General features: G+C 48.2%; 1 protein-coding gene across 1 annotated transcript in view; it reads left to right on the forward strand.

Annotated features, from left to right (window-relative positions):
- The window catches only part of LOC136301613 (acid-sensing ion channel 2-like), a 31,665-nt gene extending 19,474 nt beyond the window's left edge, over window positions 1-12,191 (forward strand). The window contains exon 2 of the mRNA XM_066204741.1: window positions 12,033-12,191. Within this exon, the coding sequence (XP_066060838.1) occupies window positions 12,033-12,191 (159 nt within the window). The remainder of the gene's footprint in view (window positions 1-12,032) is intronic.
- The last annotated feature ends 3,573 nt before the right edge of the window (window positions 12,192-15,764 follow it).

The raw sequence follows: 15,764 nt of genomic DNA on the forward strand, positions 1-15,764 counted from the left end.
GGCTCCCCCGCAGGGCTGGAATGTGCTGCAGCAGAGGGAACAGATTTGGAAGTTTGCCTTCCCGTTTCCTGGAGAGAAACGTCTGTGGGAGCAGTTAGAGGAACATTCACTCTCCCCGCCAGGGTTCCCCTCTATGGCTCGAAAGTGCTTGTTGCTGCCGTTAATTAGAGCTGTATGGAAACATCCCCGGCAAAGCTGGAGCCGCAGCGAATGTGCCTGGCAGGGTTGTGGTCCGGGCTTCAACTGCAAATCAGCTGCCCTGGAAGATTTGGGATTGCTGAAGGGAGGCAACGGGAGAGATGGGGCTCTGGCATCAATGATGTGGGAATGCTCTTAGGACAAACTGAGGTCCAGATGTGGACTAATTAAGACCCACTTTGCGTTGGCTTGGGGGTTATTTAGCTAATGAAGATGGGACTGGCAGCCCAGCTTTGTGCTGAATGTGCAGTTCAACCTCCTTTCTCTTGGTTTTAGTGGCAGCACTGGGAGTTTGCTCTGAGTCCATCCTGAAGCAGGGCAGTGACGACCCTGCTAAGACTCGTTTGTGCTGCAGGCAGAGCTGGTACTGCTGGCACCCTTGGGTGCTTTGCAAGGTTCTGTGACCGATATCTAGAGGGATTATCCTGAGGTAAAGGATGGATCAGGCTGCTAGAGCTGGGCTGCTCCTGCTGCAGAAGGAGGGATGCTCTGCTTAGCCAATGCAGAGAGCCTCAGGAATAAATCCTTCCTGGTTGTTTGGAATGGGGGGCAATAAAGCTGTTGGAGAGGGTGGGGGTGACCTTGCTAGAGTTGCCTCAGACACTGAAATCCCCTCTGGTCAGCAGTACCAGGTCCATGCTGTGAACACAGCCATGAGTGTACAGGACAAGCCCCAAACCACAGTTCAGCCTCACCCTGAGATCCGCGGCAGACTGGGAAGTGAGAGCTTTCCATCTCCTGCTGCTGTGTTCTGGATCATTTGCTGTGGCTCTGGGCATGTGTTGTCAATTCACCAGCACCTTTATGCAGTCAGTTATAATTCACGTTTGCTGGTTTTTAATGAATGTTCCTCACTGGAACATTTGCCAGGGAGTGTGCACGGTGTGCAGAGCCAGCCCACATCCCAGCGTCCTCCAACACGGGCACATGGGCTGAGGTGAGGAATCAAGGTCAGAAACAAATCAGGAATATATTTTGTGACACGGACTGCCTGCGGCAGGAGATGGAGGGGACTCTGGGAATAGGAGTCTCGCAAGAGAGTCCCAGCAGCCACAGGAATGGAACTCTTTCCTGCCAAAACAATGGAAAATCCCAGAGATAATCAGAGACCTGCTGAAATTCCCTTGAAATCCAAAATATAGGCTCAGTCACTACTGCTCTGGAGCACCTCACTGTCTGCTGCTCCCACCGCAAGGTTTGTTGTCCTGGCTGGTATTCCCACCATCTGGATGGGGGATGGAAGCAAACCAGAATATATGGAATGCAGGGTGATGAGGGGCCTTTGAGAAACATCCCAGGAGTCCCATATCCTCAGAAAGGCATTGAGAGACAGAAGGGATACAGACAGAGCTAAGGCTGAATGTGGTTGTTCGAAAGATGCAGGATTCACCCAAAAAGGGAATGTGGGGACTTCGGAAACACTTGAGAGGGTGTTGGGAGCCCAGTCCACTCTGTTGGTAGAGAGAGCAATGCAAATTCATAATTACTGTAGCTAAACATGTGGCAGTTAATTACTTCTCCCATTTGCTGGCTGTGTAAAAGATGCAGTGATGAACCGGGACTGCTTCCACTGTCTTTTGCCGGGAGAGCCAAGGCTGCACCCTGTGTTGGGGAAAGACGTGTCAGGAAAACTAAAGACCTGACAGAAGAGTATGCTACAAAGTCGAGCAGCTCTGGGTCTTGCTGGGCAAAAACCTCTAACCAGGAATCTGGATTTCAGCAGCTTTTCCTTCCATCTCTTTGCCTTCCAATGCAGCTGCTGCTTGGACAAAATCAGCCTGGCTTTAAAGTAGGTCAGAGCTGAAGTCATCTCAGGATGCTCTTAGAAGAAGAAATACATGTCAGTGTGACACCACTGTGGCTTTTAATAGGGTTGTTCTCCACTGGCTGCTACGTGGGACTCAGATCCAGAAGAAAAGCTACAGCTCGGTGGAACAAGCCATGGATCACAAATCCTGCCTGAAGGGATGCACTCCAGCAGAGACAAGGACAGTGCAAGGGGAACATAGGAGTGGATGTCCAAATTCTCAAACTACTTCTGAAAAAATGGACTTGGAGAAGCATCAGGTCCTGAGCACCTTCTTAGCAGCTTTGGGGTCCCAAAACCCTAATTATCCACTCAGAGTCTGGTGTCTTACTGAGTAATCCCAGGGTTTCTTTGGACAGTCTGGCAACAATTCAGTCTAGGCTATTTTAATAGCATGAAGACATCTTGAGTACTCCTTTTAGGTCTCAGACACGTAATTAGCAGTTCCAGGTTCTGAGCAGCTCGTTAGTGTTTGGGCAATCAGGAAGGGGACACCAATGAATTATGATTTCAAGCACCTGCTCAGCAGCTGTGAATTTTGGATCCCTCCTCTTAGCAATGCCAGAAAATTCCAAACCTGCTTTCAGGGAAGCATTTTCATCAGGCTGGAGAGAAATTAATGGTTTTTTTCCTGCCACTGTCCAGCAGCCAAATTCTTGTGCCTTGCTTTCCTGGGAGGAGTGGTCCCAGACTGAGCTGCAGTTTGTCCTGTTTGACTGGGCTCTAAAACCTGCGGTTACATGAACACATTAAGCCCATCTGCTTCCCAAATCCAGCTGCAACTCCAGCTTTTCAGGGAAGCTTGGCGATGCTACTGTTCTGACACAGCTCGGGCAGAGGCTTTTTGGGAAGGCAGAGAAGGGAAGGAGAAGAAGGAGGAAGGAAGATGTAAAAGCAGATCAGCACAGCACCTCAGAGGAGCTTTGCCTTCTCCCTGAGCCACCCACCAGTCCACAGACACACAAAAGAGAAGAGAAAAATAATATTTGCTGACTCTCTGAGGAATGCAAGGCTGGAGTGAGCTCCGTGTGAGGGATCTATGCATTATTTATGGCTCTGGGCTGTGCTATCCCCTGCTGGATGAGCCAAGTGTTCTCGTTCAGACAACAGCTCTTACCAGGCAGTTTCACCCCCATCCCTCTTGTCTCCACTGAGCTGAGACTGAAGGGCACAAAGGCAAAGCTCAGCTCCTTGGTGTGCCCAGGTGAGTGCAGCCAGGACAGTCTGAGCCGTGCCTGGGATGGGATCCCTGGCCTTGGAGAATGGGAATGCTGCCAGTGCCCCCCAGTGCCCCCTGAGCCAGCAGCAATCAGCCCCTGCTCTCCCTGGCCAGACAGGCCTGGAATGGTCAGAGCTGCTGAGCTGACATCTTCCAGCTGGGTGGTTTGTGGCTCCCTGGGAAATGCTGCTGTTCTCGGGTGGGTTCCTGTCCTGCTGGAGCAGCACCCAGGCAAAGCAGCTTTTTGGGACCAATTCGTGTTTTCTTGCTCCATGGTGCATGCCAAATCCATCAGAATAAAAATCAGAGCAACATGAAGGTAACCCTGACATGGGCTTGTTTGCATTTTACTCCTTTATTACCACAAAATACGGAACTGTGTCATAACATGATAGGATTTTATACTGTATTATGCTGGACTTCATAGATGATGAAGAATTTGTATTAAATATGAGGTTAAGTAGGTTTCCAAGCATATGTATTAAGGGGATGTTTAGTATATAAAATGTGGTTTTATTATTATAAAATGCCATCAATATTTCGGTACAGCAACCTGTTAAAGATAAAATGGATGAAAGAGACAAGTCAGAACTGCTTATTTTACCAGCCTTGAGTAAAATACTTCAGCATTTTTGAAACTAAACAAGAAAACTCATGTGATTCATTTGGAATTTTGATCTGAAGTGGATTTCACTAAATCGAATTGACATTTTGCTGTGAAATGTTAGAAATGAGATGAGACGACATTTTTCTCCCGAGGGTGTTCTGATTGTCATGGAAAGGGTGGTCAGGGATTAGAAAGGGCTGTCCATGGCACTGGTGGGGTCCCTATCCCTGGAGGGGTTCAAAAGCCTTGTGGATGTGGTATTTGGAGAGATCGTCATTGGTGGCCTTGGCAGCGCTTGGGAATGGTAGGACTCAGTGATCTCGGAGAGCTTTTCCAACCGGAGCAAAGCCATGATTCTGTGATCATTTCCCCGCAGAGCCCCTGCCCAGCCTCGGGAACGAGCAGGCTCCAAGCCAGGGCCAGTGGGCTTTGCCGGGCTGGTGGCACAGCAAGAGGCACCAGGGCAAAGGGTCCGAGTGTTTGCAGAGGAGAATGTTCAGTACCTTGAGAAAAACGGCCACGTGTGGGCTCAGTCCTCGGTATCCTCTGCACCCTTGTCTCCTGGGCTTTCCATACTATTGGCTTTCCCAGGCAGCAGAGGGAGAGCATCAGGGCTGTGGGAGCTGCTCGTGTTGTATTGTGCATCCACAGCGAGTAGGGGAGGGTTCTTAAGGAGAATAGGAATCCCAGAAGAGCCTCCATGAGCTGGGAGCCGCCTGAGCCCCCTGACACACAACATCCCACGTCCACAGAGAGGGAAAACATGCCAGAAACACACATTGATCCAAACTCTGGGGTTTTGGAGACTGCTTTGGGATATTAATGACTGCTCTGAGGTTCTCATGACTACTCTGTGTATTAATGACTAATGCCTTCCTTGTTGGCATAAACCCATCTGAGTGACAGCCTGGGACGGGAGGATTTGTTTTATTTTGCCTCTGGATATTGGATTTCAGAGGAGCCTCAGGAAGTGGAACAGAGAGAAACTCAGTGAGGCAAGAAGCTGATTTGCCTACCTGGAAAGGACTCCAGAAGGCTCATCCGGCCCCATTCAGCCATAGGAAAACCCTCTGAGGGAGCTGCTGAGCCGGGGCAGCAGACACTGCAGTGGGGAGAGATATCTGTGCCAGGGGAAGGCTGGAGCTGTAAGGAAAGCTCTGGCTCTGGGTTCTTCAGAGATCTGCTCATGTCTCTGTTTACTGGGCAAGACACAGCCCAGGGGAAGCCTAAGGAAAATTTAACAACAAACAATGTGAGTGTTGGGAGGCAGGTCTGCCATTGCAGCTTCCAGCAGGAGGAAGAGAAGGGTAGTCTGAGGAGCCCTGGGGAATTTCTGAGGCAGATCCTGATGAGTTTGGGCTCAGACTGCTCAGCAGATCTAAATTCATCCTTCAGGGAAGGCAGTGAAAAGGCCCTAAAATTTGGGCCAGGTCTGAGAGTGCTTTAAGGAAATGCTCTATTTCAGAGCTCCTCTCCCTAAACTGGACCTTCCCCAGTCAGAAGGGAAAGCTCTGAGTCTTTATTGTCGTTATTAAAACAAGAAAAATATGAATGTGATTTCTTTATCAGTGGACCACAAACAGCCCTTCTTCCTAAGGGATGATTTCTCTTATTTTTTTTATCCATGAGGGAAGTAGGAAACAGAGAAGAGATTTCTTCTGGCTCTGCAACCCCTCCATGATAGAGAAAACTGTTCCCTGAATTCCACCCTGATGGTTCAACTTCTGCAAAAGCTCCTGGTTATGGGCTGCCATGGGGGTGTGCAACCAAAGAGACCACCTTGGCTTCCAGCATGGGATAACTCCTGGAAGAAGGATATAAGGGGGTAGGGAGGTGTCAGAGCTTGGTCCAAGCACCCAGAATGTTCCTCTCCTGACTGCTGGAGGACTTTCCCACCAGCCCCGTGGCTTTGGAGCCGGGAGGAATTGGTTTTCCTGGGTGCATTTGTCAAGGGCTCCATGGCACCATAGTGAGAAGCACTGCAGATCTGTCAGCGTGGCCCTGGGAAGACATCTCCAAGGAAAGCACCGTTTTTCCTCTCTTCAGGGGTCCTTCACTTTTATTCCTCCCATACCCACGCAAGGCAAAGGTCAGACTTGTGCTGAAGAAGAAACACCTCATCCCTTCCAGGAGGCTTTCAGCCAAAGGGATGGGCTGTAAATCACCCTAGTTTCCATGTGCAGCTGTGGGTTTTATGTTCTGGGCTAAGGAGATAAACTTACTCCCTACTCACAACAGAGAGCATTTGTAGCATTTATTTCCAATCCTGTCCCCCCACACACCCACCCTGGCATGACAAATAAGAGGCTGTAATTCTCTGGGAGGCAAGTTTTATGGGAAGCAATGCATTTTTCTGTTCCAGCTGCTAAACAGTCTGTGGCTCTGCAGATGATACCAGGTTTGGACAGTTTATTCTCTGGCAGACTTGCCATGATTTTTCCAGTTCACTGATCTAACATGGCATGATTAAGAGAAGTCTCCCCTTCTTGCTGCTGTCATTCTTCCCCTCCACCATATGATTCTTTCCCAATTTACTTTTGAACGAAGGGGGCTCTTCTGTCTCCATACAGATCTGAGTTTTATGTTTTCTTTCTGTCTTATGGGACCACAGAGAAAGTTCATGGAGCAGTTTGGCGTGGGTGTCTCAGTCCTGTTGAAGTTCAGTGTTCTTAAAGCTGGGAATTGGGTGATATTTAAGATCCCTTCCAACGCAGGCCATTTTAGGATTTTATGAAACCTGGAGAATTTCTGCTGTGACCTTTAACTCTTTAAATCCATTTAAAAGCATGAGCTCTCCAGAAGAGGAGGATATGCAGCAGATGACCCCCAGTCTGAGGCACAACTCTTAGCTGTGTTGAAGATGTTTAGCTTTGGACTGAGGTAAATCAGCTCCTAAGAGTGATCCGTACTGCCACAAAGCACTGTTTTATTTAAAACAGCCCCAGGTCCCCCCAGCCCCAGGTCCCCCCCAATGACAGGGCTCTGTCATTGTCAGCACTGTTTCAGTGGAATTTATTGGCATGTTTGGCTCTTTCTGGATCCTCCTGCAATCCCTGCTGCTGATCCTGGCACTTAACTGGCCATCATAATTGTCTTGACACTATTTGAATGCAGTTCTGTGGTTAACACTCTATATGCAGCTCTTTGCAGCACAAATACAGCCCTGTCCTTCCCCCTGGGAAACTACAAAGAATCTAATAAAAAAAAATGTCTTGCAGTGAGGTGGGGCTGGGCTTTTTTCCCAGGTAACAAGTGACAGGATGAGAAGAAATGGCCTGGAGTCTCACCAGGGTGAGTTTAGGTTGGATATTAGGAAAATTTTCTTCATGGAAAGAGTTATCAAGCACTGGTACAGGTTGTCCAGTGGTGGCGTCACCCTCCTTGGAGGCATTCAAAAAACGTGTGGATGTGGCACCTGGGAACACAGTCAGTGGTGAATGTGGTGCTGGTGCTGGCCTGATGGTTGCACTTGATGTTGTCCAACCTCAACAATTCTGTGATTCTATGAAAAGGTTTTTGTCCTGACAGTAGAGAAAGAATTACAGATAAAGACATTGCACTGGGTTCCAGGGAAGCTGAGATTAACTAGGCAGCTTCCTTCTTTTGTTTTGGAGCACAACACAGATGTATCATTTAGGGGAATCTGGTATACCTTGACTCTCCTGTGCTTTTTATTCACTCTCTGCATTGGCTGGAGAATGCAGAGTGCAAGGATCTGAAGGGCAGGCTCTGTACACACTGTGAAGTGATTTGGTAGCACAGAGCCAGGGATAAATTCCATCCTGTACTACAGGAGTGTGATAATCTTCAATGCCAGCGGTAACAGGAGCTACACAACTGAGATACACCATCACACTCCTGTCCCAGCCTTGGTGGCTCCTACTGCATTCAGAAACAGCACCATCCTCTTTTGTATTTGCTGCCTGTGTTCATGTTCGTGTTGTTTCTGCCACGCCATGAGAACACAGAGAGAGCAGGGAGGGACAGAGGTTATCACTGGCCTGGGGAAAAGTGGAGGACACCACCTGGGACTGAGAGGGAAAAGGCAAAGGCAGATCAAGGCAAAGCATCTCAAATAGGGACACCAGAATGTTAATGCACTTGTACATGCAGAAATTCCAGTCACACAGACAAGGAATGGATTTCCCTCGACCTTCCTCAGGCTGCCCCCTCTGGCAACACCCAGACCTGGCAGCAGCTGAAAAGCTTCAGCAATGACAACTCCAGAGCAGTGACCACAATGACCACTCCCAGGCAGGGGCTGTTTGTCCATGAATGGATCATTACTGGCCCAGCAGCTCCTTCACACACACAGCTGGGGGCTGTTGGGACAAACTGGCCGAAGCCAAAGATTGTGGGAGGGAAATATTATCTTAAATGGGAAAGTTAGGATAGCCCTTCAACCAATGAACCACCTGCAACCAGGTAACTGTGTCCCTACAAAGTTAGTGGGATGAAAGATGGACCTCGAGCAAGGCCTGGCAATTGTCCATGCAGTGAATATCCGTGGCACCCTATTATCCAGTGATTTCTCCTCAAGGCTTAGTTAATACCAGAACAATTTATCTGTGCTACATTCCATCCTTGCAAATGTAGGGTCATCTGCCCTTGTTAAAAGCATGAGAGTGGAGACAAAGTCTCTTATGTCAAGGCCTTAAATCTAGAGAGAAGTCAAAGCGTACCTCAGGTTCTCCCTTGAGAGCCCAGCCTTTCAGCAGTCATTAATTCAGTTTTAGGTTCTTCCATGTGCTTGGCTCTGGAGATGCCAATTGTACCTGTTCATTGGATTTGTAGCTCTCCCTCCCTGCTGGCCCAGGCACGATAATCACTTCCCATTATTTATTAGTGCACAGCATCCTTCTCCTCTCCAAAGGCATTTCTCCAGACTGTGGCTCCCTAATCAAAGGCGTTTGTGATTAGAGGTGATGCTTGGGCTGGAGCCGCAGCACCACAGAGAAAACATCAATGTGTTAGTGCCACATTTACAGGAATTTTTCCCACAGTTCAATCCCATGGGTCTTTGATTCCCAAATGCAATCAAGTGTTTAGGTTTGCATCCAACAAAAGGGGTGGGAAAGTGCTTTTGCCCCATTTTGGGGTCATAACTTGAAAGATGACACAGGTGGCATGAAGTGAGTCAGTGTAGAGGAGTGTGTTAGACTGGAAAAAGGGAATGGGTGTTTCTAAGGCTCAGAGAGTGTCCCAGCTTCCTCTGGAACAGGAATTGCTGCATTCCCCCAATATCCTGAGAGCAGAGTTGAGCAGTTCATTTCTGTCAACCAGATGTCATGAGAAAACGGAGCGAGGAAGACAAAAAGAGCCAACAAACCACTAGTGTTGGTTAAAGGAAAAAAAGACAGGCAAAAGTGTCTTCTGCCTTTGGTATGCCACGATGGCTGAACCTTCCAACAGGATTCAGGAAGGGATGAGATAAAGACAGTACAAGAAATGAATCCCAGGCAAGACAGGCTCTGATCGTTACGAGAATTTTAACCCAGCCTGAAGCTATGTACTGCAAAAATCTGAAAGCATAACCTCTCCCTGACCTTGGAAAAGATTTTCCCCTTTTTGAAAATAGAATTCAGAAGGGAAGAGAGAAAGAAATTGGAAGAATAAGCACTGCAGCCTTTAAACACAGATATTATTGAACACAGCCCATGCAAAGCTTTCTCAATCCCACAAACACTTCCTTATGAAAACCCCTCCCTGTTCCTGCAACTCACCTGTAGTTGGGAGTGGCTGACAGGGGAGCAGGGCATGAGACTGAGCCCCAAGGTTTGCAGTCCCTGGAGCAGGCAGAATGGAACAAAGGCAAGGGATGAGGGGTTGTGCCATTACCTGCCTGCTGGCAATGCAGATCCATCCTCTGCATTTCTTGCCAACACCTCCGAGCTAAAAATAGAAATGTTCCTTTCACAGTTGGCATGCAGGAAGAATCTGGGGAGTGGGCCAATTACAAAGTTTTATGGGAACATCTCTCCTTTGCTGGATCGGAGCAGCAATGGCAGAGCAGCAGCCGCAACATCAGAGCATCACCAGGAAGAGTTGGCCCAGAGCCTACAGATACTGCAAGATCTGAGAGCACAAATTGAACATCAGAGATGCTCCTGTGGGAGCAGAATGTCAGGCAGGAAGCACTTGGCCTCTGCATCCCATGGCAATGAAGCAGTTTAGCTCCCACCTCCACCCTCCCTGAGTGACACGAGCTGCCCAGAGAAGCTGTGCCCAGGAGATTTCTTTGCATTTAAAGCTGGGGTAGGTCTCTGCAGTGTCCCAGCCTGGGCAGCTTCATGGTGGCTATGGATGGTGCAGCTGGAGTGGCCAGAGCCCTCCTGTGTCAGTCCTGGGGACCAACTCCAGAGACTGCTGGGTGCAGAATGAGGTTGAGAAGATGTATAAATACCACCCCTGGCACTGGTCATAACCAGATTTTGGGTCAAGGTGAGTTCCTGACAGGCCTGTCCAAAGAAAACTTGGCTGGAGAGTGTCATTGTGGAGTCGGAGACAGGGACACAACATTAACACACTGAGTTTGTGCAACAACCACCCACGTTTATTGTCCAGCAGCTCCTTCGATAGAGGTTTCAAATGTCCCATGCTTACAGACATGATTGATCAAGGGTCTCAACTCTGCCTAGCTCACTGGCCAATGGTATGGGTGCATCCATGCTTCAAAGGGGTTGGCTCAGGTCCTTTGGCTGGGTTTGAATCCGACCTATGGTTATTGTGTCCAGGAACTTGTTTACTTTGACCTGGGCTGGTCAAGCTGATATCTGTTAAGCCAAATCATCTGTGCAGCTATATACCAGCTGTATCTGTCACAGAGGAGAGCAAAGGGATTCCTACCATGGTTACTAAAGGGAAGGGAAGGTTGCAAACACACCACACTTAAATCAATTTCTGTACTTTATTCCATGACCAATCCACTGTCTGGGATCAATTCACCCACATTCAACTCATTAGCCTGAGATCCATCTCACCACCAATGCCATCCTTCCAGGTGAGCTGACAGATGGGCCGTGATGTTCCCAAGACCACACTCAGCAATGACTGCTCCTGATATTCTGACAGCATTCCCTCCTCCTCCAGCCCACTGTCCACAGCCTTATCAACATCTGGACTGCCAATCCCCAGCAGAGAAGGATGCCTGGGGGCTCTGGGCCTATTTGGGAATCTTTCACCCTCCTTGGGACCTCTGACAAAGAAGGATCAGCTGCCAGCAATCTGCCAGGAAGAACAAGAAGGCAGTTTCCATCCTCTGGAGCTGTAGGAAAACCTCAACACCTTTTCAGCCCTGTTTCAACTGCCCTCAAACCCTGATGATCCAAGAGAGTTTTCCCTGCTCTCCCACTCCCTGACACCGCAGTGACAACAGCACCGGCCCTGGGAACCCTGCAAGGGCTGTCACACTTGGGCTTTCCCAGCCTTTTGAAAGGAACTGCACCCATTGTGGTTGTTCAGAGCGGATAGAGGAACTCTGAGCTGGCAGGACCTGCTCATTGAAGGAACCCAGTTTGGACTGTCCTTGTTGTAGTACACACTGTTAGAGTGTTGCTACTGTTCTGTGTTTGTTTGGGTCAAAGAGTTGACTGGGAATAAGTTTCATCCCTTTGGGGTTTACAGTAGGAGACTCCCCTTCTTTCTGCGTGTGTTGGTGAGGAGTACCCTCTCCTCAGCTCCATTCAGGAGCAAGGTGACCGTGCTGTGAAGTGCCCATTTACAGCCACACTTGCTCTTTTCAACAGGTCCTTTTGCTCCTGGCAGGAACACCCAAACACCCCCTCAGCAAATGTTAGAGGCAGGAGCAGCCAAGCTCTGCCTTTCCTTGGCGAGGCTCAGCCCTCCCATGAGTGTGGTCCTGCCACCCACTGAGGAGCTGAGGGGTGTGTGTAGTAATGTGTGGCCCAGGAGTCAGGTATGTGGCCCAATCTGTCCTCCATTTGTTAGACCCCAAGATGGTGTCAAAGCACCAGCAGGATCACCCTGAACCTTTTGAATGTGGTTTGCTGTGGAGGGAAAGGGGGAGGTGAGGTATAGGAGATGGAAGGGAAGAGTGCAAAGCTCTTTATGCCAAACAGAGAGGAGATCATGACCCTTTAACTTGGATACTCCTCCCCACCGCCCCCAAACCAGGCAGATTGGGATGTTGGCATGGGAGAAGCAAGGATTCTGTCAGTGTCATGTGTTTCCTTTCTCCACAGCTGCCACTGGATGGGAGTAACATGAAGCCCCAAACACCACAGGTGTGTGGTGTGGCCATGCAGGGAGGAGGAGAAGCCTTGAACCCGATACTTGGCACCACCCCAATCTCGGACCAGCCATCCCAGGGAGGGATGTCACTGTGGGTGTCTCCAGCATAGGCATTGCCCAGGAGGTGCCACCTGCTCAGGCATTGCTGTGAGAAGAGGACAGTGCCTCAGGAGTGACTGCAGGAGGAGCAGAGCACCTACTGCACTGAATCCCCCAGGCTCTTGTGAAGAACCAGTTCACAGTCAGTGCTTTGAGGAGAGATCATTAGACCCAAGTTTGGATTTCAGACAGCCTTTGGATGTAATCTTTCCCTGTTCCCTGAAAGAGCTGTCATCTCAAGGTTAAGAAATAAGCAAAAAATACAATGTCAAGAGCAAAGCCTCCTCCACCAGCTCCCAGAAGATCCAACTGCTGCATGACAGACTCACATAATCACTTGAAAACTTTTCCCAAACACGGCTCCTCTGCATCATTTGTTTCTGGCCCACCAAAGTGCAGACACTGAAATTTTTCTGAATGCATCCCTTGATTCCTTATTCATGTGGTTGTGGTGCAATCTCTTGTTACTGTATGTTGGGTTGATGTGAAGGTGCAGTGTGAAGAGGAGAAACTGCTCTCCCATGAGACATCTCCTTTGTGGCTCTAGGTGGGGATGTCTGGCTGATGGCTGCAAGATTTGGGTGATGGTTTCAGGTGGTTCTTGTTCAGGACAGCTCAGGCTGTCCACTCACTCTGTAGTGCCACATTCCTGTCTGGGCTGAGCAGAATTAGGGAACTGATGGACAGGTGAAGATGGCTGAGCCCCCTCTGGAAAGGCGTCAGGCTGGCATTCGCTCCCAATCCTGCTCTGACACCAGTGGCATGTGCTGAAAGGGAGAGATTTGGGTTCCCTTACTTCAGTACAGAATGGGCTGGAAACACAAAGTATTTATCTGGGTGTTTCATGGGTGATACTGGCAGTGAATGAACACTGATGACAACTGCAAGGACTTCATTAAAAACTCTCCTGGGAGCACGGCGCCTCTTCAGGTCCAGGAGTGTGCCTTTCCTGAGTCTTTGGAAATGTCCCTCCAAATGCCTCATGCAGAACTTGAGGAGGACAGGCACCAGAATGGGGGTAAAAATTACAATATTTGTTATTATCCGGTAATATTTTAGGAAGCTGTGGAAATCAGAAGTATGGTTCAGCTGCCCCATGATCATGGAATCATGGAATCCCTGGGTTGGAAGGGATATGAAAAACCACCCAGTGCCACCCCTACCATGGACAGGGACACCTTCCACTATCCCAGGTTGCTCCAAGCCCCGTCCAACCTGGCCTTGAACAATTCCAGAGATGGGGCAGCCACAGCTGCTCTGGGCATCCTGTGCCAGGGCCTCCCCACCCTCACAGGGAAGGATTCCTTCCCAATATTTAATAATTCTGCTGCAGAGAACAGACATTTCCCAGCCTGTGTCAGTGCACAATTGGAGGAGTTGATGTAGCCCATGAAGCCTATCACAACCACCCCAGAAGAAGGGGAGTTCTGTGCTCCTTCTGGAGTTACTTCTTATGGATTCAACCAGCCAGGCAAACCTTCCTATGGATCCAGGCCAAGGACTACACTTGCTAGAAGGTGCTGCAGAGATTTCATATTCCAAGAAAAAGGGAGCCATCATCCAAGGGTTCTGTGCCTGGGTTTGGTAGAGAAAGACAGAAATGAATCTGCACAGAAAATTAATCTGCTTTGAATCCCAGTTATTTGAGAACTACATCAAGCTCATGACAGAAAAAAGTCCTGCCATGGCTAATCCAGTTTTTGGATTCGCTGGACCAGGGCTGGGAATTAAGCCAAAAAAGAGCCAAAAACTCCTGCTACCAAGTGCTGGTTCAGAGTTTGGGAACACCACACACTGCTGTGCTTGGTGGGATGCTGGGCTGTCCCTCAGCAATTGGAATGCACTGCCCTGATCCTGGTTCCTTGGCAGATTTCCCAGGGAAGGAGGTCAGCAGGATAACAGGGCCCATTAAGTGGGTTTGGAGGCTGCCCTGCTAAACAACATTTGGTTGGAGCTTGAGGCAGCGAAGCTCCCAGGAGAGAGCAGATGGAGTGGGAACATCCCACAGCAGCACAAACCCTGCTCATCTCCCTGTGCCAGGGACAGCATGGGACTGGCGAAGCTTGGGAATTAACATTCCGTGGGGAAAGCCAGCAGGCCTGGGACTTGGAGCTTCTCCTCTGCCAGCAGAGAAATCCACGAGCTGGATGGGAGCTGTCTGGACTCAGGGGCTGCCATCCTGCACAGCTTTCCTTGGCAAAGGCTCTCGGCTCCACCAGCAGAGCTGACTCAGGGTTTTCCAGTTCAATTAGATTTTGTCTGGTTTATTGAGATTTGGGGCTAAAGTGCAGACTCTTGTTACTTCAGAAAGTAAGTTTAGGAGGAAGAATATTCTGTTTGCCAATGGTACAGCAAATCTTGGATGGTTTTGTTCACTCTGATGTCAAATAAGATTTTTCTACTTTTTTAATAACCTTTTTTATTTTATGCAAACCTCTACTCAGAATAAATTATCTCAGACCAAAATATTCTATCTCAGAGCATTCCCTCTCCCTCTTCACATCTCTGTTTTTGTCCCTCTCCACCTCCTCATTTTTTGCTGTTTTTGTTTTATTTGAATTTCTGTTTTACTTTTTTTTTTTTTTTTTTTTTTTTTTTTTTTTTTTTTTTTTTTACAGAGAGCAACTAGCAAAAACCTGAGGTTTTCAGAGAGGGTTGTAAGGATTTTTTAAGGTCATACCTGGCAGTTCTCTGCAGGCTCAGGGAACTCAACCCCAGTTCATCTATTCCTCCTTTCCCAGGGGCTGAATTTCCCTTTCAAACCATACCTGCACTGAGCTGAGCAAAGGAGCAATTGGATGGTTGTCTGGTGAATAAAGGAAATGAGGAAAAAACTTGTTCCTCATATCATTAATGAAATGAAAAAAATAATTTAAAAAAAACCCTGAGAGATGAACTGGATAAATCTCTTACAATTCTGGCATTTCTTGAGCAATTTTCAGCTAATAAGTCCAACTGAAGGAGGTTTTGGAATGAAACATCACTTCAAATGAAAAATAATCAGAGCTTGTTTGTTCTCGAAGTGCCAGATTGACACAAACACGAAAACCCCTTGAAATGTTTATGTTCTTATTTTTTCCAATTAGCAGCTTGAATTTACAGCATGTATTAATAACAAAATAATTTAGGTTTTTCACACTGGAAAAATTGATTCTGTCTCCCTTTCTCCAGACTGACAGAGCTTTACCTTCTCCTTGTTACAGTCTTATTCTGCTGCCAGATTTCAAACAAATCACAGACTTATTGTTAAAAAGTAATGAAAAGGAAGGAGCACCCGATAAACCTGTTTGCTCTGATGAAGTGAGGCAGTTGCTTTGCACGTGAAAGTCAGCATTATGAGTAAACTTGAAAATAGCCTTTTTCTTGAGTCTTGCCTGTAAATTAATATTTCAGCCGAGGATGTGTCTCAGGTGCTGAGTAGCATATGTGCCAGCTGGCTGGCACAACCTCTCAAATGGCCCCTTCTCCATCCTTCTTGGGTCCATGGGGGCTACAGAAATTCAGAGTTGTTTGGAAAGCAGTGCCAGGATTCCCCTAATCCTGTCCTTCATTAAAAACTTCTGTGGTGGGGGAGTTGAAGATGG

Source organism: Chamaea fasciata, unplaced genomic scaffold (genome assembly GCF_029207755.1).
Source record: "Chamaea fasciata isolate MVZ Bird 193981 ecotype frontalis unplaced genomic scaffold, bChaFas1.0.hap1 SCAF_27, whole genome shotgun sequence".
NCBI lineage: Eukaryota > Metazoa > Chordata > Aves > Passeriformes > Sylviidae > Chamaea > Chamaea fasciata.